The 26,224-nt window shown below is 40.6% G+C and overlaps 3 protein-coding genes across 4 annotated transcripts; 1 reads left to right on the forward strand and 2 right to left on the reverse strand.

Moving 5' to 3' along the window:
* Window positions 1-12,869: 12,869 nt before the first annotated feature.
* LOC113023378 (uncharacterized) lies at window positions 12,870-15,167 on the reverse strand. Its single transcript, XM_026169384.1, has 2 exons — window positions 13,613-15,167; window positions 12,870-13,485 (listed from the first exon to the last, which is right to left on the reverse strand). Exons 1-2 carry the CDS (start codon window positions 15,002-15,004, stop codon window positions 13,483-13,485), a joined length of 1,395 nt encoding a protein of 464 aa, XP_026025169.1. The 5' UTR covers window positions 15,005-15,167; the 3' UTR covers window positions 12,870-13,482.
* Window positions 15,168-15,397: 230 nt separating this feature from the next.
* Window positions 15,398-20,403, forward strand: LOC113023379 (lysozyme C, milk isozyme-like). 2 transcript variants are annotated; one of them, XM_026169386.1, is made up of 7 exons: window positions 15,398-15,509; window positions 17,117-17,173; window positions 17,360-17,545; window positions 18,301-18,501; window positions 18,686-18,749; window positions 18,961-19,005; window positions 19,183-20,403. In XM_026169386.1, exons 2-7 carry the CDS (start codon window positions 17,143-17,145, stop codon window positions 19,250-19,252), a joined length of 597 nt encoding a protein of 198 aa, XP_026025171.1. In that variant the 5' UTR covers window positions 15,398-15,509; window positions 17,117-17,142; the 3' UTR covers window positions 19,253-20,403. The 2 variants fall into 2 exon arrangements, with proteins under 2 accessions (XP_026025171.1, XP_026025172.1); XM_026169387.1 differs by lacking the exon at window positions 17,117-17,173.
* A 1,302-nt stretch (window positions 20,404-21,705) lies between these two features.
* Window positions 21,706-24,025, reverse strand: smim28 (small integral membrane protein 28). The gene is made up of 2 exons (XM_026169388.1): window positions 23,826-24,025; window positions 21,706-22,466 (listed from the first exon to the last, which is right to left on the reverse strand). Exons 1-2 carry the CDS (start codon window positions 23,922-23,924, stop codon window positions 22,053-22,055), a joined length of 513 nt encoding a protein of 170 aa, XP_026025173.1. The 5' UTR covers window positions 23,925-24,025; the 3' UTR covers window positions 21,706-22,052.
* Window positions 24,026-26,224: the final 2,199 nt, after the last annotated feature.

Here is a 26,224-nt window from a genome sequence, read left to right on the forward strand (position 1 = left end):
TTAAAGTATTTATCAACAAATGGAGTCTCACTATCCATTTAGTAACCAATTATAGAATTAAACTCATAAGAAAACGGAAAATGAAACGTTTTCTTAAAGTTGTAAGTGGCATCTATTGGCTAAAAAGGGGCCATTCTAGGTGTGATTGAATCTCTTTGCTGGACCCTTGTTATGAAACCGTGGATAAACTCTAAAGGCGCTAAAATGATTTGAATCCTATTCGAATGATGGGGATTACGTTGTGGTTACAAAAACGTTTGTGGATTTCCACTGAGCTATTACTCGTAGTGTATTCTTCTCAGTACTCTAACTTTTTCTGCTTTATGTCATCTTTACCCTTTATTTTTATCTTGTGAAAACCCAGGTGTTTCAATTTTTGTTTTTGCACTTGAAAGAGACACTCGACTTTCCACGTTTGTTTGTTGGCTACATGTGTATGTGGTAAAAGAGACTTTACGAGGAACACGTGAATGCAGCATCTGTCTCCTCATGGCATCCTAGGCTTTTGTTGATCCCTGGCTTTTGTTCTCTCTCTCCCCTCTCTCTCTCCCTCTCTCTCTCGCTCTGTGTGTGTGTGTGTGTGTGTGTGTGTGTGTGTGTGTGTGTGTGTGTGTGTGTGTGTGTGTGTGTGTGTGTGAAGCGTTTGTATCTGTCCAGTTTCAGTTCAGTTATAATTCATTTCCTATGATTCACAGCAGATATAAGTGTCTTCTTTGTGTGTATATTTAAGTGTATGTTTTGCCCAACACAAAATATGTATTTTCGGTAATGTTTTGTTGTTTGTTTGTTTGTTTTGTTTTGTTGTGTTTTAAGAAAATGTATAGCAACCCCCCCTCTTTTCCTCCCCAGCCTTCCACTCAATGGCTGCTTTGTTTAAGGATCCGGTCCCAGTCTGGCTGTGGGAGTGATGCTCCTGTTGCTGGTGCTGGTGCTTTGCATTAATCAATTGGTGTCTGAAAGAACAATTCAGTCTCAGTCTCTGGTCTACAACGTCCATGAGGTAGTTTAAGGATATTGTTCAAAAATGAGATTTATTAATAGATGTAAATTCATTGTACACGTTGATTTTTTTTGTTTTTTATTGTTAGATCTCAGCACTTGATGCCATTATTATGATTGTGATTATGATGAAGATTGTTATTGTTATTGTATTAGCATATTTGTGAGCATATTTTAAATATTTTTGAAACCTGCTACAGAGCAGGTTAAGATCCAGATTAAAGATCAGCAGGTATGAAATTATCACCTACTGACCAAATAAATCTTCAGAAAATAGCATCAACATTCCTGGAAGGACCTCCAAACACAGAATACACAGCAAGGATACCTGTTCGACCAATAAAAAGGATTTACTTTTGATCTGCGACAAGTTGAAGCATCTCCTTTATTAGGCTGTGTGATAGTAAGCTTTAATGTTTAAATGGATTCAGTGTGAACTGCAGCCATCACATTACAAATAATAATCTGCAGTGAGAACGCACTTGGTGATAAAACTATTAATTGGAATTAAAATATTTATTGTGTGCACTAAATCGCCAGAATAACTAAAACATTTTCTGCAACATTTATCAGCATCATTTTAACAACAATATTGTATTTTACTGGTACATTTTTGTGATCTGTAGAGATTTATATCACCATTTGATAATATTTCTGCAGCAGGCGCCACTCATTGGGATCATTTTTTGTGGAAAACAAGTCATATGATCTGTGAAACACGCCTCTGTGACTGGTTAGATGATGTCAACCAATTACTTGGGTAAGTTAGAATAAGTGAAACCAGATAACACAAAGATACCCTAGGTATGTTGAACTCTCTTCGTCTGAACAAGTGTCAACTTCTGTGTTTGTACGCTCCAGGTATTATTCCTGTTTTGGAGATGTTAATATTAATTAAACTGAGGTCAGTTCAGCTCAGTTCTTTTAATGTAGCACCAGCTTACAGCAACATCCTTTCAAAGGCTTTATAGGGTAAACAGTGTGATAGCCTGTTGTCAAACTGTAGATAAGAAGAAGGACCAGAAGATATTTTCATGGAACCAACAGATGCTCTGCCATGACTGATTTGAGTAGAAAGAAAACAAACCGAAAAAAAAAGAAAGAATGAAAGAAAAAGTGAGACTAAGGACCAAACAGAAGACAAAAGTTCTGCCATTATAGCAAATAATCAACTGGAGTAGAAGTGCTTAGTGGACTGTGGGAGGTCCCAGCCTGTGTCTACAGCAGAATCTGATATTCTTTATGATAACCAACCCAGTCGCCATAATGTAAAAAAAAAAATCGAACCTCTGAACTGAAGATAGAAACATTGTTTTACAGGAATTTGAAGTTCTGGATGAATGAATGTGTGTATGCAAGATAAGATGTCCCACATATTTCTCTGTGCAAATTACTAGCAGGTCAAATTGGAACTACAGGTGTATGCATGTGTCTGTGTGTGAGCAAGTGAGGGAGTGAGAGAGGCAGAGAGAGATTAAAGTTGCTAGTATCAGCTTTCTTTGTTGCCAGAGCACTTAGTGTTGGGTTTCTCTGTCAGAGAAGAGAAGAGAAACATAGGATAGGAAATAGTGAGCAGAATCGAGTGTATCTGGTCTCGGGTTGATAGGACGAATAGATGTGATGACTCTCTCATGTTAAGGTAAGGCTGCACGTCCTCCGCTGCTTTTTCAATTAACAAGGCTTTTCTTATGTAGGAAACATATTTCAAAGCCAAAGTTATTAAATAAATGAATTCATTATATTTTTCCTATTCTGTGCTTAAACTCACTAATGTGATTGTTTTTATATGCAGGCTTTGACTGCATTTCTTTTGCCTACAACTATACTTGGATTAAATATGCTGTACAAAATATAGTTATTAGTATTAGTATTAGTATTATTAGTTAGTAAAATACTATATTTATATATACTAAAAATACGACACTATGAACATAACTAAAACAGTAACTTCTCACTAGCAACCTCAAGTGGTCAAAATAATCATTACCCATCAAAATATATTAGCACATGACACCAGAATACTGCACACATATATTACTTTAGAGGCTCAAAGATGACTGTATTTCTTAGGGTTGTCATTAGGCATGTTCACAGATTTAAAGGCTGACTGATGATATAGAAATGCATTATTCAGCAGAGATTATTGTGTCTCCTGTGTTTTCTTCAGGAAACTCTCAAACTTGAACTGTGATAGTGGATTCATTGTTGACCTTCACTGGGATCCGTTGCAGACATTAACTTGGACAGTGATGGCAGGATCCGGTGTCGCTGTGAGGCTGCATGAGTTCAGAGAGTCTCACAACTCCAAAGAGCTTGTCTCACCAGCTATGTTAAAACCAAAGTGAGTGGTCACTCTCTCAAACTAAATCTGGATAAAGTTCTCAAAAAACACTCTGACCTTTTGCTTAAGTAAAAGTATTAATGCCATAATGTGTAAATACTTTGTTACAAATAGCCCTCAAATTTACTTATGGTATAAGTAATAAATGTAAATTATACTGCTACAAAATAAAAGAAAGAAATAAAAAAACTTGTTAAAATAAAGTCATGCTTATATCTATACTGAACTGCGCATTGTGTTAGGAACGGCAGGATGGCATCGTTTGATGGAAATTAAAATGATCAGCCTACAAAGGGCTGAATTCACACACAACCCCTTAATTCAAAATGAAATTCTGATGTGGCAGGCTGGATCATTTTGCAGAAATTTCATTGCAACAACATAAATAACACTCAGTAGTTTGTCTGACCCTGACATGCTTGTATGACAAGCTAATAAGATGGCAGATGGTGTCCTGGTGATTTCTTCCCACCACCAAACCGGTCATGCTGAACCATGTGACAGGGAGCACAACGTTTTCCACAGTTTCTCCAGACCCTGTTACATCTGTCTTAAAGTGCGTAGGGTGAGCATGCGCTTATTTGTGAAAAGCACAGGATGCCAGTGGTGGATCTGCCGATTTTGTCTTCATTGTCAAATGCCAATTGGTCTCCACACTGCCGTGGATTGAGCACAAGGCCCCCAAAAGAATGTCAGGCAATTCTTTTTGAACAGTGTAAAAGTGTATATATGTAAGTTTCAAAATTGAAAGGAGAAAGACTTCAAAAAAGCTTTCACATCTATCCTGCTGCAGTAGTGGAGTAACTATATATTTGGCTAACATCAGATCATTCTTGTCATAAAAGTATTACATTTACAGTAAATCCCAAATATATGCAGAAATCCAAGTAGAAGCAAATGCAGTCACTGTACTCGGCAGATAGCTTGGATTTGATTTCTCTATCTTGCTGGAGCAAAACTCTACTAGCCCACTGGAGAAAGAAATAACAACTGGCCCTATAGTTAGCTTTCAAAAATGTATTAGAAAAGTCTGTAACCTTATTGATTTCATGAACTTTCATGTGATCAAATGTAATTTTATTATTTTATATTTTTGGATATCTGAGTCATGATTAATGAAGTGTAGCAATGTCAGGAGTAAGAGCAAAAAGTTTTTCACACAGAATTTTGTTTCTTTTTCTCTACAGAAGATCACGTTTGGGGAGGAATGTGCATGGATTATATCCAGGACAGCTGGGCAGAGTACACACTATCCACTCCAAGGCCTGTGGGTAAGCTGGTTTTATATGAATCTTTGCTGTGGCGATTACAAGGGATTTTTCCTGTATTTCATCAGTGATTTACCTTGTTACAGCTAAAAGATAAAAAAGAAGGCATAAAAGCTTAAAATGTAAAAACAGATGAAAGACCATTTCTGTGTTTTTTTCTGTCATTATTTGCAAAATAGTTATACTTACATTATTTATCATTCTTTTTTGTACAGCACTTGTATATAAAACATACATGTTCTCAGTTTCAACAAAAATAGGAAAAATATCAAATGGACAAGCAAACATTCGATCCCAGTGGTAGGTTCTAGTTGACAAACACATGGGAAAAACATTGAACAGTGATTCAGCACAAATATCAGAAGATCAAATATTCTTCGGTTGAAAAATCAGTTACACTGTTGGCCTCAGATCGGAGGAAAAGGAAAAACATAACAAAACATAAATATTTGAGGTATTTTGAAGATGTTCATTTGTTTCTGACAATAGCTCATTAAAATGATAATATTTCACTCTTTTTTTGACAAAAGTATTTCCTTTTTTTTTTTTTTTTGCCTGTCCCGTTTGGCTCTTTTGCCATCAGAATTGTTGTCTAAAGGCGAAGAAAGATGCCCAACGGATTTACTTTATCAAATTGACCATCCCAGCCTTGCTGAATGGTCTATTTGATTCACCTTTTATTGTTTATTTTATTTTCACTTCCTAAATATGGGACAGATTTGACTGGGGAAAAGAAAGGGGAGAAAGAAAGGGAAAGAAAAACAGCGGAGAAGAGGGACGGGGATAAAGGGCAAAAAACAAAAACAACAAAATAAGCAGACAAAAAATACAAATATCAATCACCTGGATCACCTGTTGAGAAAGAAAAAAGAAAACAAGCAGAAGAGAACAAGAGTAATAGAATAAACAACATCACAATGATATATGGGAATATGACAGTAAATACTAAATATTAAACATTATTGTGCAGCACATAAGATCAACAGAACACAGTGTGCTTTGAGGTAGGAGCCAAAAAGGGTGTAGTTTGTGGGTGTGATCACCCGTGTGTACACCTGTGAGCATGGACGCGCTTGTTTTTTAAAAGGTTCCGTCATGTAATGATCTGCTAGAGGGTGTGGGGGAGCCTCAGCCCCGTCCTCCAGGGTATGAAGCAGGTATGGAGGAGATCAAAACTCCAGACATCAAGAGGCCCCCAGAACACAAGAGACCAAGGAAGACCAACAGAGGGGCAGCCGCGCCACTGTCCCAGAAAGAGCTGAGGAGAGTCCCAGATGAGGGTTCACTCAGCAGCCGCGGAGCAGAAGCCAGGGGGAGTTGCAGTGACGCGCCCGTGAGCTCCGCCGGCAGCCAGCTGTGCCTGAGTGACCGAGCCCCAGGCCGAGAGGCCGGGGGCACCCCACCTCCGAAGTGGCCCGAGCGAGCCCCAGGCTCCAGGCCCCGATAAGCGGCCGCCAAGGAGTGAGCCGGTGTGTACCTGGACGCCCATCCCCGGGCACAAAGAACCACCAACGCACCGATGTCTGAGGGCGTCTGCCACTGGCAGGGGAAGTGGTGGTGGGGGGAGATAGGCCTCCAAACCTTGGAGGGCCTGAGATGTCCCCAGAGAGGTGGCGTCTGATACCCAACCTGACATATAGACACAGACATACAGGCACACACAGACACAAACATCCATTCCCACCCTCATGCTCTCATATGCACTTACTCCACACTCAACCAACGTAGAGACAGACATAAAGAGACGCTGTACACACGATCACACTCCCCAAGCGTACTCTACGAACCGGGTCTAGGTGCCCCCGCCCCTGGAGGGGGGAACTGCACCCAGACCCAGGTAGTGTTACCCTTTTCCCTGGGGTGAAGAGAAACAGACCGCCCCGACTCCGCAGCAGCAGCAAGGAGGCCCCACATTCCAGACCCCAGTCGGACAGCCAACTCCTCCTCCTAGCCCCCCCGCTCCAGCAAGGCTGCACACACGGGGTGTGTGAAGACTCCAAACCTCCCTCCACCCGCTCATATGTAGTGTTGATGCATGTGTGTTCTAAGGTGCATTTAAAACCCAGGAGGGCATGGAGCTACCTGCCAGAGAGCAGCAGGTAAGCGCATGGTCCCTCCTGCTAGCCCTCAATGTCTACGTGTATTTAAAATTGAGGGGTGGGCAACGACGCCAGGGGTGAGACGTACACCCTGATGGTCTTTTGGATTCCGTGTAGCGTGCCCACCCCCAAGATCCTATAGTGAGTAATGTGAATGTTTTGGGATAAAATTGAGGCACAGGCAGCCAGAAGGGGACAGAGGGGGGGATGCCTCCCCTGCACCCTGGTGACACACCTTTACCCCAAGGCCCTGCATGTGTGGGTGATTGTGGTGGAGCGGGAAGAGGGACAAAAGTATTCCTGAATTAGCAGACTATTTCAAATCCCCACATCTTAAAGTTCAAAGTTCTGTGTATTTCTATAGAATTAGTCCTCGATGAAACCCTGAAATCTTTTTGAGCCATTATATGGTCAAGTTTCTTGCATTATGAGCCCTTATTTTTCAGCATTCCCTTCAGACAGCTTTTTATACAGAAAGGTTAGGTTTAGTTATCTAGCTGGTCATTGTCTTTATTCAGCTTCAGTCTGTTGTCTTTTTATATTCTTTTTAGAAAGCACATGTTTTTCTGGCATGCCTCCCATGAAGGGTCCTGAAATCTTTAGATTCTTAGAGACATCAAACAGTCTGCTCTTGAGTTCAGTGTGTCTGACATAAACCACTTGGAGATGATCTTGCTTAGAGTGGAATAAATATAGCTGCCTTTTTGAACATAGCATTTTTGTTAATACTGTTTAAAAGTGTTTATGTATCTAAATATGTTTTTAAAAGGCCAACATTTTACATGTGATATTTACTTTTGCAGATGATTTATTTCATTAATGCAAAAGAAACATGTTCAGTTTTCACTGTTAGTGATTAAACTACTTCAGAAATATATAACTTTTATACTGAGCAATAAGTAATTTCTGCTACATGTATTTTCTAATGCTTCCATGCATGTAGTCTTAGTCAGGTAACTGTTGTGGTAGTTCTCTGTATAATGCAACTTCTCAAGTAACCCCTGCATCTTGAAAATAGACTCCAATTCCACCCTCTTGGACAGCATCAGGTGACAATAGTCGCTCTTTTGCTTTCCGTGAGACTGGAGCTAATGTGTCACCCCAACCAGAACCAAACATGGTGGAGAAAGGGGCCATTGCCTCCAGGTACACACCCCACACGTAGGGTGCAAAGAATTGAAAGGACACGCTAAAATCTGCTCAAAATGAGACCACCGTCTCAACTGGCCAGCTGTAGTCCAAGACCGTGGAGTCTGGACATTTCCACCAGAGCAGTCAGCCTTTGAGACAAGCAAAGCTATTATCAGTGACTTTAAGGTATTAATGCTTGTGTTCATGCTATTTTTCACCATGTAACAGCTATGAACACCACAGTGAACAGTCTCAGCACCTCCGTGCGTCTCCAAACCATCAACAGGAAAGCTACCAGCCGAGCTTTGATATTTGCACTCTGAGAGCTTTGAGTGTCCTTCGCCACAATGCGGAAGTCTGGGAGCAGCACCTTCCTTGTTCAGCCTGCCAGGATCATTTTCAGCTGTAGTGTGTCACTTTTAAATAACATCTAACTGTATTTTCTGCTCATTCATATTGTAAATGTGATATTCATGAATATGCAATCTTAACTTTACATGTCTGTCTTTGTTTTAATCCTTTTCTCCTGTGGATTGCAGTACATTACCATGTTTAACATTAAAACAAACTGAAATCATTCCAATAGACTTATTGCTTTTACTGCATTTTTGTAATTGGTGGTAATTGAAGAGGGCCACAGGTTTTGTTTTTCATGAAAGAATAGCTTGCACAGAGAGGATCACAGCATGGAGCCAAAGCAGGTAACTGGACAGCATTTCACTGCGTGAGCGGAGAGGTAAATTAGTCCAGGTAAGTCTGTCAGAAATGCTGTCAATGTTACTCCGTGATACTGGATTGGGAGGTGAGTGGAACAGCTTACTTTACATTGCAGAAGAAGAATCCAGGTGATGAAGCGGATGACCAAAGAGCGGGAGACCACGCCTCCATCCAGAAGTAGAACCATGCATGCCCAACCCAAGCCAGACCACGGAGAGAGTGAAACCACAAAACACAAGAGCAAACCAGAGCCCTATTCCAGAAAGCAGGTTTAGCTAACAACTCTGAATTTGTCAACTTAACCCTGAGATGAGGGAAAATCCAGGCTTTCTGTTCATGAAAGACAATTAACTTCAGCTGGGGTTACCGGGGTAACTGATTATCTTCACATGCCAGCTGTCTGCTGACCCTCCCTCTAACTTAAAATCAAATTAAAAATAGTTAAAAACTGGGGAACATTCAAGCAGATTTTTATCCAGTAATAGCAGAAACACTTTGTATTTGTTCAACTAAAGTACATTTTTATTTCAGATACTAAACCAACGCAGTGCATGAAGTCCTTCTCTGAGCTGCACATTCGTTCTGATGTGAATCAAAAACGGAAGCACTATGATAACACGTCTGTATTCTCATCAGGTCATTGGCTCAAAAACCTGTTTTGTTTTTAGCAATCCAGGTATGTGATATGTTCATACATGTACTGTCTGGCATGATCCTTATCATTTCTGGCATTAACTACTTACATAAGCACAATATCTTCTTTAGTGCAACAAAAGCCCCACATGATCCGTCCACGAGAGAAACATGTGCACTTCTGCATTCATGCTTTAGAAATGGATTCTATCATAAGAAAACACTGCAGGAAGTTACGTGAATCGCTTGTAAAAAAGCCATACAAATACAAGAAGTATTATATGTTTTACCTCTCAATATGCTGCAACGGAAAATACATTAATTTAGGAACTTTTGAGGCTGTTTGTTGATGGTTTTACGATTTGGTAACATTTTCATTTATCTTCCGTCACTCAGTTACATTTCTCAGGAGCAGATTTTGATGGCTTTCTTTGCATTTATTATATCCTCTGTTTGTAGTTTCTGTTTATACTCAAGTTCATCTTCTTGGTTCTGTAGTTTGAGTTGTCTCCTTTTGTAATTCCATTCTGTTCTTTCTATCCTGTCTTGCCTGTTTCTCTTCTGTCTCTCAGGTTCTCGGGTTCGCATGTCTTAGTCTGGTTCTCAGTGTGTGTGTTAGTTTCAGTTTTATTTAGATAATCTCGTGTGCTTCATATTGAGTTTTATGTCTCCATTAACATTATTCCTGATTTTTTAGCTGAGTTCCCCGGTGTTTCACGTTACCTAGTATATATTAGCTCGCTCTTCACTCATCCATCTGTGTAGTGTCCATGTTCATATCTATGCCTCTTGTGATTCCTAGTTTTGATTATTTAGCGCCAGCTCATCTGACGTCCTTGTTTTGTGTTTGCTTTGAGAGTTTCTTAATAAATCTACCCACTGATTTTACATTCCATCTCCTGAATCCCACATGGGGGTCCTTTTCCTGTTTTCCACGCTTCTGAACCAAACCAACATATGTATATACAGTACATGTTATATAAATGTGGCAAGTCTGATATCTGCAGAAGTGCCTCCTGTCCAGAGGAGGTCGCTCTTTCTGTCCTAGTCAGGACAGGCCAGTCTGCTTTTACATCAAACTACAATGGAAAACAACCCAAACAATAAACACCATATACAGCATATAAGGCAAAAATGGGGCTTGTACAATTCCAACCAACGTGAAAGTCAATATTTAGTATGGCTGCTTTTATTCAGCACATCCTGAATTCTCTTAGGTAAGCTTTGTTGTAAATTTTAATTTCTCGTTTTCACACTTCTTTTTATTTTTTTTATTTTTATTTTTTTAAATGACATCAGAAACAGCAGTATGCGACATTACGTGATGGCAGAGCTTCAGTTCATCCTTTGTCTTTTTTTTTTATTTTTATTTTTTTTAAATAAATAGGACAGGGGGAATGAATGAGAGAAAGAGGGGGAGAGAAAGAAAGAAAACCAAAGGGGAGAAGAGACGGTGAGAAGGGGGGGAAGAGAGAGAGAAAAAAAAAACTCCTGGGTCACCTGTATGGAGAAAAAAACAAAAACAAACAAAAAAAACAAACAGAGGAGACAGCAAACAACAAAGAGCAACATAATAATAGAGAAAACAAAGCACCATCACAATAAACTAGCTAGCCATAGATATCAATATTTACTAAATAATAAACGATATTGTGCAGCACGCAAGATAGACAGCGCACAGTGTGCTTTGAGGCAGCAGCCAAGAAAGCTTTAGTCCGCGTCTGTGAATACCCATGTGTGCATACCTGTGTGGATCAGCATGCTTGCATTCCAAAGGTTTCTCCATGTAATGATCTGCTAGGGAGTGTGGGGGGGCCACAGCCCCGTCCTCCAGGGTATGAAGCAGGTATGGAGGAGATCAAAACTCCAGACATCCAGAGGCCCCCAGAACACAAGAGACCATGGAAGACCAACAGAGGGGCAGCCGCGCCACTGTCCCAGTAAGAGCTGAGGAGAGTCCCAGATGAGGGCTCGCCCAGCAGCCGCGGAGCAGAAGTCAGGGGGAGTTGCAGTGACGCGCCCGTGAGCTCCGCCGGCCCCCAGCTGTGCCTGAGTGACCGAGCCCCAGGCCGAGAGGCCGGGGGCACCCCACCTCCAAAGGGGCCCGAGCGAGCCCCAGGCCCCAGGCCCCGACAAGCGGCCGCCAAGGAGTGAGCCGGTGTGTTTTCACACTTCTACAGTGGCCTACTTTGGTTAATGGTAACATCAGTAATGTCAAAAATTTTCTCCCCCTTAGCATTTGGCATTTTCCCAACAATATAATGTAATACCATAATCTAAACCCAGTCAATAAAACATAATTTTCTTAAGCAAACATCAGCAACCAAAAATTACCAGCTGCAAGATTAAGTCTCCAGCTCCACACTCTCATGTGAACCTCCAGTCTCTCTCTCTTCTCCTCCTGCCCCTGCCAAAAGCAAAGCAAAGCAAAGCATCCCCTTTCTCTTCCCTGCGTGGTTAATTGTTTGTCAACATTTACTCATCCTAACCTTGGTCCAGTCTTTGTTTCAGTGTCCGGTCAGTCAAAGATTCAGTCCACATCGTCAGTCCATCGCAGTTCTGTCTGTCTTCTGTCTTCATCAGGAAAGTGACTGTCCTTTAAGCTTCTTCTCAGGATAAGGACAGAATGAGAGGTGAAGCTGTCAAACTTTTAAGCCAAAGCCTGGCCTGTCTTCGTCCTAATTCTGTTAATCTATCATTTTGCCGCTGTACTCATGTTTTCAAGTTGAGAAGAGTCCATGGACACGTGTATTAACACACTAAAACATTTATTTAATATCATTTTCATTACCATTTCTTAACACTACCTAGATTTTTAACACATCTCTCTTTCTCTGGTTGCACACTCCACACATCCGCCAGTTTCCTTTTATGGGCATGCAAAGTTGTTCACTTCCTGCCAGACACACACACACAAATATACTCAGCTCTTTGCATTTGCAAGCATTCACATCAAAATCCAGCACACTTAACAGAGCTCTTTTGGCACAAATCCTCAGGATAATTAACAGTTTTTTTTTCACACAGATCACCATTCTTTAGCTCGGTTTTGTAGCATCATTCACACAATACTTTCACACACACACACACACACACACACACACAGCCTTTCCTCTCAAAACAATGTGCACATTTAATCATTCATCCAAATAACAATTTTACACTTCATTTATACATTCACACATTTATAACAAAAGACTGCCACTGACTGCCAAGGTAAATTATTTCTATTACCATATCACATCTTCACTTCATCTTCAAAACCTCAGTACCTAACTTTTCGACTAATTTAAAAGCCTCTAAGGCCCAGGTTTGCCCACCCTGCTGGTCAATTTTACCCGCTTCGGGAACGCCCTCCCCGATAGCAGTCAAATTTCTAGGCCCTAATTAATTTATAAGCGCTCCCCGCAGCTCAACAGGAAGCTTTTATATTTCATGCACTTATGATTGTAGAATAAGCCACTGTCAACCTATATAAACAATAAATTAACTTCACTTTGTGTGCAGAGTAAAGGTGAGAAAACTTTCAAAGACTTTTAAGCCCTTTATAACATTGTGATGGACCGAGCAGTGAAGGAAACTTAGGCACAGGTTAAAGTCCAAAAAATGATTTTTTTATTTAACCCAAAAAACATAATTGGTTAACTCATGCAAAAAGAATCAAAATCTAGAGGACCAACAATGTCCATTCCTAGCCGTTCAAATGGAGTGCTGATAATTGGTAGAGACTGGAGAGGAGCTCTGGAGGGGATTTTAAGAGAAGACTTCTGGCACTGAGGGCAGCTTTTACAGAACAGTGTTACATCTGAGCGCACACCAGGCCAATAAAAATATTTTCTAATGCGGGCCATGGTTTTGTGCTTTCCCAAGTGGCCAGCCCATGGAATGGAGTGTCCCAAGGAGAGCACCACCTTCTGGACTGCTCTAGGAACCACCAACTGCAATGCTGAACCCTGCTGACGATACAGAATGCCATCTTTCAGCAGAAACTCCCCCCTGCTGTTCAAATCTTGTTTAGTTCCTTGGTTCCTCTCTGCAGCTTTCTGGAACAGAGATGTTAGAGATGGATCGTCATGTTGCATTTCAATAATATTAACAGGGATTTTGAAACCCAAAGGTAACTCAGGCTCTGTGCTAGGAGCTTCTCGAACAACAGTATGTAGAAACTTCTCTTGCCTTCTCTGTCCACGTGACTTACGAGACTTCCCGGGTGCAGTCTCTATGTCCGCATCATAGAAGGGCAAGGCACGGAGTGGGTGTAGGGACTCCTCTTTCTTCTTAGCTTGAGCTCTTGTTACTGCAACATTGCATGTATAACTAGGATTCAGCAAGTCAAACAACACAGGCAGATCTCGACCCAGCACTACTGGAAATGGCAGATTCTCTGCAACACCAATATTTAGAATATACGTTTGTCCTTGTACCTTGATGTACAGATCTGCTGTTGGATATGATCTCTCATCTCCATGAATGCAGCGAACAGGGATTGTCTCCACATTAACTTTATTTGCGGGTACAAAGTCTCGGTGCACAAGAGTCTGAGTACTTCCTGAGTCAACAAGGGCCTTTAATGGTTTCCCATCAACCTCAACTAAGGTCATTTTGAAACCATTCTCAAACTCCACTTTAGGCTCCACACTTTGTCGGGGCACAAAACACATCTGCGTTATTTTTGTAGCATTCTTTGGGCACATAGGTTTTGTGTGGCCCTCCATCCCACACAAATAACAAATCACAGTCTTGGGTGGAGGTCTTGACGGCATATTGACAGACTGGCTCTTTGGAGGTTTACTCACCCCTGCTTTCTGGTAGTGAGGGACAGATTTTGAACCATCTCTCATTTTCCATGCTGTGTGGCTCCATGGCTGTCCTTTTCTCCGTGCTGCCACAAACACATCAGCTAGCTCTGCAGCCGCCGCTGCAGAGTTTGGATTGCGTTCTTTAATCCATATCTGTAACTCAGGAGACAGCATTCTCAAGTATTGTTCTAAAATTAATATTTCACTAACCTCATGCACCGTTTTTCCTTTTGGCTTCACCCACTTCTCATATAACTCTTTCAATCTTGCATATAGTTCTTTTGGATTCTCATCAGGTTTTACCTCCAGTGAACGGAATCTCAGTCTATATGTCTCAGGATTAATGTCATATTTTTGAAGGATAGCTGCTTTCACTTTGTCATAGTCTAGAGAGTCATCCATATCCATATGAACATACGCACCTCTTGCTTTGCCAGTGAGTAAAGGAATCAGATGAAAAACCCAGTCCATTTTTTGCCACTGGCAAACTACAGCCATGCGTTCAAATGTTGTTAAAAAATGTTCAATATCATCCTCCTCTGTCAATTTTTCCAGCCTGGGTTCATAAAAGCGAGACTGACCTGACTGAGGATGTATTTGCTCATTACTGGAGCCAGCACAGGGAGGATCCTCCTCTTCAAAGGACTCTACCTCTGGTTGTTCAGGTTCCTCCATTTGAGGCTCAGAGACCTCCATTTGAGGCTCAGGGACCGGGGAGGTACGAGCTTGCACTTCTACCTGCAACAGCTGAAACTGATGTTGCAGTGCTCTAAAGCGCTGTTCCTGGCAGGTAAACTCCTCCCTTCTTCTTGCTTCCTGGGCCTCCTGCTGACCCATATGAGAACGAAGCATGGAAATCAGTTCTGACATTGTCGGCTCCTTACCTTGGCTCTCAGTACTATCCACCCCTCCAGAGGCTCCATTTTCCTCTCCTCCTTCTACTTGCTCTACAACTCCAACTGGCTGGTTTTGACAATCTCCTTTTGCTCCTCTGCCACTCCTTCCCATTCTGTGCATGGCTTGATGAGTGAAGAGGGGAAAAAAAGAGAAAAAAAAAATCCTGTGCCTTCAACTGCTGATCCCACTCCTGACACCACTTGTGATGGACCGAGCAGTGAAGGAAACTTAGGCACAGGTTAAAGTCCAAAAAATGATTTTTTTATTTAACCCAAAAAACATAATTGGTTAACTCATGCAAAAAGAATCAAAATCTTGGGCCCATAAAAGAGGTCAAACTAACAAAACTCTACTCAAAGTTAACAACACAACTGATAACTCAAACAAACTGACCTAACTTAATGAGACAAAGGGGAAACTTAAATAGTGGCTGATCAGCCCACAAAAACAGGAAAAGGGGTAAAACACACAAAACCTAACTAAACCAAACATAATGAACTCCAATTCCCCCCCCATGGTCCCGAGTTATGGCGTGAACCAATTTGTAGCCTTCCTTTAAAGCTCGCTCCGCCCCTTTTCCACCTCTTGGCTCCTTAATCAAGGGACTGGAACAGCTGCAACTAAGGTAACTCAGAAAACAAAAGATTAATCATACATAACAGTGTAAACTAAAATGTGCGCACTTATTTTAGAATGCAGCGTTATGTGGATATGTGAATGAATTCTAAACCAAAACCAGTTATTTATTGTTCTGTAAATAAATTCCTATATTTAAAGAAAGAAATGTGAATGCAATATTACTTATAAGCCTCTACACTAACATGGTGATATTACCACTAGTGATGGGCAGATGAAGCCCCATGAAGCACTGAAGCTTTTCATCCAATTGGTTCACCCCAACGCGAAGCTTCATGAAGCTTCATTTGCTCTAGCAGGACACCTACTGGACGTAAAAATAATAGCTGGCATGAATTTGAAGAGTGTGGCATTTTGCACACAGCCTGTAAATGTCAACAACAAAAGGAGTGTGTAAAACACCTATAGTGTAGTGATGGCAGTATACTGTGTATATTTATGCTGGCAGTATGGAAAATGATTATTTGCGGCAAAGTTCGAACCGCTTCATGAACCAGTCACGTGGTACAGCCGGGCAGCGAGGCTTCGGACGTCATCATTTTCAGCTCCTCCCATAAATGAAGCAAGCCTCGATACGCGCTTCGCGGAAACGCCCCCTCCATTACTCGACACACGCTCCGAAGCCTCGATACAGAACGTCCCATCACTAATTACCACTGTGTGGCTGTAAGTGCAGCCATCACAAACATCGTACATTGACTAGGCTATTTTTTAGGTTGACTTTGTGTAGCTTGAATTTATCTGTCAGATCATTGTTGCTGTTTCGTGCGTTTTGTGGAGACATAACCGTGATGCTTGCAGTAAATTTTACAGTTTTCACAGTTGACAGTTTTTTCCCTCACTATTATTTTTAACCAATGACTTCCTTGTAGGCTTACAATGATGCCTGGGAAGAAATTATTGAACAGCAAACTGTGACTGTGTTCACGACAATCTGCTTTAAGGTTTCTTGACAAATATTTCAAATAAGCTTATTTTGTTTATCATGATAATCATCATCAAGCATTAAAACGTACTGCAGTTAAAGTCGTGAAAACCTGGCAAGCTTTTGTAAATTCGATTTTGGATGTTGACACATAAAGTGCATTCATTTTTGTTTCCTTTAAAGTTTCACTGACTTTAAAACAACTGATGATATTGTTCGTGTTATTTGGTCTGTTTACTGGAGGTAAGTTCTGCACAGCAAAATACACACAGGTCAGGTACCTGAATAAATATGCAATCTATGTCACGGTCCTGAGACTTTGACCCAGCATTTTGACTTTTGGACTGTGGAATATGAGGTAATGTTGCAAGTCAAATGAAGATGAGCACTGCTTGTATAATGTGTTGTACTTCTGGTTTCTTCTTTTTAGTCTCCTTCCTGAGTGAAGATGATTTGCTCTTCTTATGTTGCTGTTTTGCTGGACTTGTTATTGTTCTTCTTTTTGTTGGATATAAAATGACAGCTGCACTCAGGAATCAGGTGGCCTTATATTTAATACATTCTGTGGTTACTGTAGTAACACTGTGTGCTCAAACACCTGATCCTCTGAAATTATGAATCCTGATAATGTGATAATTCAGCTTCACCTCGTCTGTCCTTTACACTCTCAGCCAGGTCTTTTCAGCTACATGAAGGCATGCCCTATAAACAAGAAAAGAGAGTTTCAGGTAGACATATCATTTTCTTCCCACACCCTCTTTTGAGCTCAGAAGCCATGTGATATTGGCTGCTGGTGGGGATAACTATTGTGCTCCATTCAGGGAATGGCATTTATCTAAAGTGAACAAGAGATGGCCTATTGCCAGCGGCTCTGCAGATGATATATTCTAAGTCACGTATGCTCTTTGAGTCAGAGACGACAGATGAACTCAAGATGAGGGTACACAGAATATTTCTCCTGGTAGTGCTGGGCTGCAGCTGGGCCGGTGGACGAATTGTGCCAAAATGTGAACTGAGAGACCAACTGATCTGGGCAACCAGCAGCCTTCCACAGAAAGCAAAAGATTCAGGACTGGACAGTGAGAAGTTCGTGACCAAGAGTAAGTGGCAACGATGCACTGAAGTCTGCTTAGAAATGACATAGATTTAATTTAATGGATTTATTGTATTTTAGGACTTCGATTTTATATTGATATTTGTTTTAAGTCTCGTATAGAGTCTTTGAAAGCTGATGAAATCAAAACATTAGACTTGTAAACAAACTGGGAGTATGACAAGAGTCATGCCTGACATCTTTTTTCTTGTATATCTTTAATATAAACAGTAATTTGGTGTTCACTTTAAATGGCAAGCTAGCCCAACTCACTCTTCTATCTTGCTCTTATGCTTTAGTTTCATTATTAAGGTACTTTAACTGTGGGCTCGACTCTGTTTCCTCTCTGAAATCCCATTTTAATGTGAACAACTGAGATCCGACGATTCACGTGAAATGACAAAGCAAACTCTCAGCAACTTATTAAGCACCACTGTGATAGCAAAGAAACATGCCAGATGGCAGCTGCTTTGTCATCTTTGAGAAGGATTCATATTGCAACAGGATAATGATCCCAAACACAGATAAATATTCTTCCTCCAGATCAACCAGATTAGTGGTAAAAATGTTAGGTGAAACTGGTTCGGGTTTGTTTAAGATATGTTAAAAGACATGTTTTGAAATGTTGGTGGTGCTAGGAAAAACTAAGTCATGGAATTATTAGCAACTTCTAGGAGCCATAAATATCCAGAGGAAATTAAACAGATATATGCCCAGTCGTTTGAAAAACATTTGTCAGTTTGCTTCTCTTTTCTTCTCCAGTCGTCTGTTTTGTGGAAAACGTATCAGAATTTAACACCAGTTTGGTCAGTAACGGGCTGAGAGACGATGGCATTTGGCAGAAGAACAATTCTTCTGGGGACTCGGACGACACACTCTATGGCATTTTCCAGCTCTGGGATCAGCTGGTCTGTGGTAACGGCACAAATTCATCACCAAATATTTGTGCGATAAACTGCATGGGTGAGTATCATTCATTACAGGCAAATAAGTACGTTTGTAGATTTTTAATATCTTTCACTTGTTATTTTCTTGAAATTTGATGGATAGAATATCAGATGTAATTGTAGCGTCAAGCCTAGACAATGTAAATAAACAGAATCTACATCTGAACTAGAAAAATGTTTGTTTCTTTTTCTCCTTCTAGACTTGATTGATGATGACATACAAGACGATGTCCGCTGTCTGATGAAGCTCTTCGTCGATCTGGTGTAGGTCTTTCTGTCTTTTCTATGTAATTTGTCGGTATGATGTCACAGGATGCAACGAACCAGCAAAGATCCACGATGACAACTGAGAGATTTTGTTGTGATCAGATTAGAAAGTTGAATGTTTTGTTTGCAACTACACCAATTATTAACAGAAGGAACCGTGAGTACTCAGTGAAATTCACTTCAGTGCCTATTTTCATGATTTCCACAGTGAAAAAGGTTTTGGGGCAGCCCATTGGAAGGAGCTAAAGAAAGAGTGAGTTATGTCTTTATCTGTTTTGAAAACATGACCTTTAAGATGAACTCGTTGCTTTTACTAATAATGTTCAATATTTAAATATTGAATAGATATTTGTGAGATCAGTGCATATGCTATTCCTAATAAATTGCAATATTTGAATACATAAACTAATGCAAATCTGTTCTCTTGCAGGATTAAGCTCATCTTGCAGGATAAGTGCAAAGATAAGCAAGCAGCTGAGTACTTTGCTGAATGCCATTAGTAATGAATCTTATGTTAACAGGAATAAAGTGATTTGTGAAAATAAAATAAAACTAAAGCATGTAAAGTAAAGATTTAGAGTTGTCTGGAAGAACTGAATTGAATCTAGGAAATGTGGATTAAGATGAGCAGTGTGAAGAGGAGAATACAGAAATGTTAACCAGTGACTTAGATAAGTAGAGATAATAATGTCCTATGGCACAGGTACTGCCATGGAGCAGCTCAAAGCACAAACAAAACAGTGAGACCACACAGATAATGGAGTTTTGAATAGCAACAACAAAACAATCAAATTCAATTACCATCAAAATATATGTGATGAGTTCATGAATGTGGTGAAGGTGTTAAAAGGAAGAAAGATGCTGTTAGCATCAAGCCATTTTTAAAACAGTCAGCCAGTAGGTGTACTTCCTTTAGGAACTGCCTCGCACACCCTGCCTGTCTCTACACAAAACCAGAAAGAGGACAGAGCAGGCAGAGTGGGAGCACTCATCACCAGTGTGAGGTTGATTACTAAACTTTAGCATCAGGAGACACAATATAGATGTAGGATGTACTCGACAAGTAAGATTCACTTTCAGCTTTGTCAAGAGCCCCAACAGTTCTAGCAGGACGGTGCAGAGCTATCCAACTTGTTCTTACTGCAAGGTGTCAAATACAGTCGGAGGCTGTTGGCCTCACAGAGACGAACAAGGTGTCCTTTAGTGTCAAAAATCCAGAACCATTTCATGTTTTTATTCACCCCAGTTGCTTTAGAAGCGCCAGTTAACTTACCCCTATGCATGTCTTTGGACTGTGTTAGGCTGCTGAAGTACTGGATAATATGCAAACTCCACACAGAAAGGTTGATCCCACCTTGATTCAAATGCAGGACCTTTTTGTTGGCAGGTGATAGCCCTTCAAGGGCTGTAGTTTAATTATTTTTGATCCTCAATAATGAAGACATCTTTTTGTTCAAACATGATATATGACGCAATAACAAATGCTAAAAACAATTCTGTGCTTCTTTCAGCCTGGCATAGTTACAAATAATACCGCTATCATGGTTTCATGTGCAGTGTTGGGAACATAAATCAGATTTCTACTAAAGATTATGACCATAACATGTGATCGTGTACATCATACAGTGTATTAAAACCATATTAGAGTAAGCAAATTTGTTGATGTTGTCATTCTGGCTTGTTACCACTAGAGGTCAGTCTTTGATGCAGTTTCTTTAGATTCTTCATCCTGCACTTCTACATTTGTCTTTCTCTCTGTTCCACTCTGTCCTTGGGGACAAGTCACACACATGTCACGGTCACATGTCACAGAGGGGAAAGAAAATCCGAAACAAGTTGAGAACACAAACAAGTGTATTCACACATGCAGTAAATGTCTTGATGCATGCTCAATCGTTCAGGTATAAGGAAATCCCAGAAAGTTGATTCTGTTTATCTGGAAGTAGCGTTTTCAGTGGGCGAAACATTTCATCACTCATTCAAGTGACTTCTTCAGCCTCCAGGTTTCCCCAATCTTATAAACACCACATCCAGAACACCTCGGATTTTGACTATAGAGGCAGATGAAGCAATGGTCTGGTACGATGTTACATCTCTCTTCACTTGTGTTCCAGTTACTGAAGCAGTGGAGGTAGTTTGTAAGAGATTACAGGGTGACCCCAACCTCAGCAACAGGACCACTCTCTGCACTTACCACATTTTTTTGCTCTTGGAACTGTCTTCATTACACCTATTTTAGAAATAAGGGTCAGTACTACAGGCAGAAACATGGCTGTGCCATGGGTTCCCCAGTTTCATCGATTTTGGCCAACCTGCAAATGGTAGAAGTGGAAAAGGGGGCTTTGTTATCCTACCATGGAACACCAACAAGCTTTGGATCAGGTATGTGGATGACACCTGGAGAAAATCAAATCTCAGGACATACCACAATTCACTGATCACATTAACACGGTGGGTCAACACAGCAAGTTCACCAGGGAGGATGCGAAAAATGGCAGGTTGGCCTTCATAGACCGTGAGATTTACAACAGTAATGTGGACATTTAAAAGCTGATGTGTGCCTTAAACCTACGGACACGGATCAGTATTTAATGTCTGACTCTCATCATCCACTGGAGCACAAACTGGGTGTCATCAGGACGCTACAACACTAACCCTTACTGATCCCTTGTGTGTCAGGAGAATCACACAATCACAATTGAGACGCGTTTTCTCTAAACACTGCATCTCTCTGGCTTTTAACTCTTTCGTCCTGACCCCAAAACAGTTAGAAATCCATAAGTTTCAGGTTTTCTAACTGTTAAACTGGGGTTAAACTGACCTCCCAGCCCACTGTTCATTCAGTGGTGCTAGTTTCAGTCGTTGTGCAAATGTATTGTTTATAAGGTTGTGTAAACCTGCAGTCAGCTGAGACTGAAGAAGCCTGGATAAATAATGAAATATTTCTCCCACTGAAAACGCTACGTCCAGATGAACAGAATCAACTTTAATAAAGACAGTAAATAAAGACCAGCATGCAATTCATATCATTTGTTCCCTTTAAGTCCAGTTTGGCTCTTGAACAGCTAGATGGTCCTTTCCAGTATCTGTTTACACTGGCATGTGGTGTGTTTGCTTTATCAGAGATTGCTACTGCCCTCTGCTGCTAGAAAAGATATTACATGTAGTGTTGAGGAAAAAAAACACACAAGACTTGATGTGTACTAAGATCAAAACAGGAACCAAGAGAAGCTAAAGTTTTCTATTGCGCTGGAGAGTTGGATGATAGTTAAGTTGGCTGGGTCTGGTTTAGGACAATTGTCACCCAGTGGATTTGAGCTCTGGACACATTTTTGCTTCTATATTTTCTATTTTTATGGACTCTACATCTTTGGAACTGGATAGGCTGGCAGCTCTGGTGATCTTGGTGAGCGTTTCCTCGTACGGTGGAGGCAGGTAGACCATAACAAAGACTCCATCGGATCCATCAGAGCTGGTGCTGGCGTGGCGCTCGGCGTTCTTGGTCAGAGAGGACAGAAACTCAACGCTGCTCTCTGCATCCTCAAGGTCAAGAGTGATGATGTTAGCCAAGCTTAGTTTACTGTGTGAATAACAGCAGTATATCAGACCAACCAGGACAGCCAGCAGGAGGACGGAGACAATTGGAAGGATAATGTAAACCACCAGCTCCACACTTTCTGGAAATCCTAATTCGAGTCCATAAAAACTGTTGTCCTAGAGATCAGCAAAGAAGAATTCATGATATATTTGTCAGCACTGTCAGAACTTCCATAGTCATCTATAAGCACATTCATGTAAGAGATGTGCAAATTAATGCAGATTGCTAATGATGTACAGGTAAGTATATAACCTTATACCCCCCCCCCCCCTCCCAAAAAAACCCAAAAGATTTTATTCACAATAAAACATTAAAAACAAATCAAATGTTTAAACTGAAAAAATGTACCATTTAACCAAAAAACAGCCCTCATTCACTAACAGTGCATAAATTATGTGTCAGAATGTTTCATTTACAAATTGTTGAATTATTACAGTTTGTATTTTATGAACAAATTTGTACAAACAAAAGGAACCTGGCTGTCTCGTAGTAGAATACTGCTACTACTACAACTGCTGTAATAATCCATCCAGCCAGCCATTCTCTTCCACTTATCCTTTTCAGGGTCGCCGGGGGGCTGGAGCTTTTCCAGGGCAAGAGGCGGGGTACACCCTGGACAGTTAGCCAGTCTGTCACAGGGCTAACACATAGAGACAGACAGACTTTCGTACTAAGATTCACACCTGTGGGCAATTTATAATAAGCAGCAGCTGTTTCTGCAGTGAGATAACATTGATTTCATTTTAGATTAAGCTGTCCCACCTGCACATCTGCAGTGCTGATCACTCATAACCCTGAGACGGTTTGATCCAGAAACAAAGGGTGATTCTACAGCCCTCCAGCTTTGAGAGAACAACGTGTGAAGAAACATGTTCTTCTTACGTCCACTCATAGTGTCCCTAATTCCTGTTGCCTCACTTTTTCTAGCAATTAGTTAGTGCTGCCTGGATAGGCAACAGGAAAGTGAGGCAACTCTGCATTTCACAGAGTTACATGTTGGCGCTATATAAAATAAAATTGAATTCAATTGAATTGAATTGAACATATAATAGGTGAAAATTAAATCAGATTAACTGAAAAAAAATGAGTTGACTTAAATAAAAAAACCTTTAATTTAACTGTAGCATAAAAGTATTTATTAAACATAACAGCTGCAACTTTGAGCTTAATGTAAAAATCTGTTTCCTTAACAACCAACATCTGCTATCATCAAAGCAGCAGAGGAGCCAGTAACTCATCTTAAGGTGTTATGGTGTTATTCCAACAGATGTTGGCTCTGCAGCATCAGTGCTGGAATAACTCATATCTTAAAATTATAACATTTAATTTAAAAACAAGGATACACAAAAATAAGCTAGGTGAGAAATGTTTCTTTCATTCATTATTATTATTATTAGTACGGTAGTAGTTGTTGTTGGGGGAGCTTTAATATAAAGGATTAATTTGTCAGATTTACACAGCTGAACTCTACACACCTGCTGCTCTGATGTTGAAGGAGATCCTGTCACCCAGTCATACGACTCTCTGCCTGCTGGTCCAAACCTCATCCAGCTGCTATCCAGTAGCCCCCGCATGATGCTGAGGTGTGTGTGATTGATGTTGGATGGTGAAATATATGTTTACAGAGCAAAGACTGGCTCGAGCTGTTGGTCCGGATGTTTCGGGAGTAAACAAAGCTGAGAGCAGGGCGGAGATTGGGGGGGCTGCTGATTGGGGGGGAGGAGGGTGCTTGGAGTCCGGTGAAATGAGTAAAACTGGGGTCAAACGGTTGGTGGGAGGGGCCACATGCTAAGCAGCTGCTCACATGCTCGCACATGCAGGCTTTATACTCCAGCCGGCCTTATAAGAATATTAAGTATACATGAGCGTGTGTGTGAAAAGCTTGGTTACATAAAAAGGCAGGGCTTCACTTTACATCAAACCTCAGACACATGGACATAATCGAGAAATAAATCAATCTGAGAGTGAAGTTACACACCTGTTACAAACTATTTGTGTATTGCTATTTATTGCTACAAAATGATAAAACATTCATGCATTTATCCATTTTCTTAATCATTTGTCCGAGCCAAGGGGTGCTTTTAGAAATATTTGCTAATTTAGTTAAAGTGTAAAATAGAATTCCCTTATTCCAAGTTTTGTCAGCCTTAATTCAGCCATTTTTACAGCAGTTACAGTTTTAAGTCTTCTTTGACAAGCTTTGGACGCCTTCATGTGGGCGGCATCGACACCAGCATCACATGTGAAGATCCTCTCAGAGTCTGTTTCAGACTTCACAGATGATAAGAAGTCTTGTGTCCCCTGGAGATGAAGCCTGACTTTCAACCCAGGTTTATAAATCCGCAGACTCGTTGCTCACTCTGGTTTAAATCCCCAACAGGCCTTCAGTCAGGGGATTTAAAGCAGCCATCAAGCTCTGACTGATGATGGTGCTTATACAGATGAGCATGAGAGTGATCACTTTGAATTTAATACACCTGAGCTCTCTTTGTTCTAGAATGTCGTGCCTATGTGTTTATATACAACTTTTTTGGAGCAAAGTATCATTAAATATTCTGTTTCATTTTCAAAGAGATTTTCCTAGTCTGTCAATTCAGTTGAATTCAACTTTATTTAAACCACAGTCATTCACAGTTGCCTCAAGCCAGTTTATACCGTAGATCCTAGCATGATGGATGCGACAGAGTTTAATGAATAAAAACTTGGCGACAGTCTGTAGGTCTCTTCAGTATTATTAAGTAGTGAAAGTTATGAATTACAAAAGTATCCCATTACATTGTTACATTGTGACATTACATTATTATGCCTTTGTGTTGTCTCATATGCTACATGAGTACTATAGCATAGGTATAGAAGTACCACCTATGTGATAGATATATTAATAGATTTTATGTTAACTCATTCACTGCCAGCCATTTTCAAACGTATGCTTTCAATTGACGTCTATAGACGTCAATGGCAGTGAATGAGTTAATAGATTAAATATCCTAATACTTAAGTAAAGCACCTCAAGTACATAAGTAGGAGACTTCAACCTTAAAAACTCACCTGTGGACTCTGAAGTAGGAACTGACTTGGATTGGCAGGTTAATATTAAAATTAATATTAATATTAAAATTCAAAGTGTGTAACAAGGTCATCAAGAGGCAAGACTAGGAAATGGAGTCAAAGTTGTTCACACCTTCACTGATGTACATTTTTTCTTGCAAAGTGCAAGCACTTAGGGAAGTGTATTTGTGTATGTTTCCAGTTTCCTTGAGTATTAATCTTTCTGTTGGCTTACAGGAAGAAAGTGTTGCAGTCTGACACTGGGGACCTAAATACTTTAGTCCCTGATGCCAGATGGCAGGAGGCTAAAGAGTTGGTATGAGGCATGTGTGGGGTTGTCCTCAGTGCTTGTGGCTTTTCAGATGCAGTGTGTGTGAAAAAGTCTGCGATGGAGGGGAAAGTGACTGCATAAAGATACAACAAAGGAGGCACAGAACTGAGTGTGAAAATATTCACCTAACATACGGGTGTCTCATTTTTAGTAAACTCGTTTTGTTTGTTGATTGTGAGTGCTGCAGATTAAACAATACTGCACTCAATTACATTTTTTTTTTCACTTTTATTTGAATGGTGTATTTCTTTTCATTTAACAAATAGCACCCAGTAACATCGGCTGTCCCGCTGTAAAAAAAAATGCAGCTCACAGTGTTGATCAGTGATTTATTTACACATCTGCAATCCAGCTGTAACATCTGTGTAGAGGGAACCCGATGGGATGCTCGATGGCTTCTCTGTCGAAGGGTTTGGGGAGTTGAGGGTGAGGAGATTTAGCAGCGAGTAGGATTTGTCACAGCTGGATTAGTGATATGGGTGTGCAGAAGGCAGC

This window comes from Astatotilapia calliptera, chromosome 6 (assembly GCF_900246225.1).
Source record: "Astatotilapia calliptera chromosome 6, fAstCal1.2, whole genome shotgun sequence".
Classification (NCBI taxonomy): Eukaryota; Metazoa; Chordata; class Actinopteri; order Cichliformes; family Cichlidae; genus Astatotilapia; species Astatotilapia calliptera.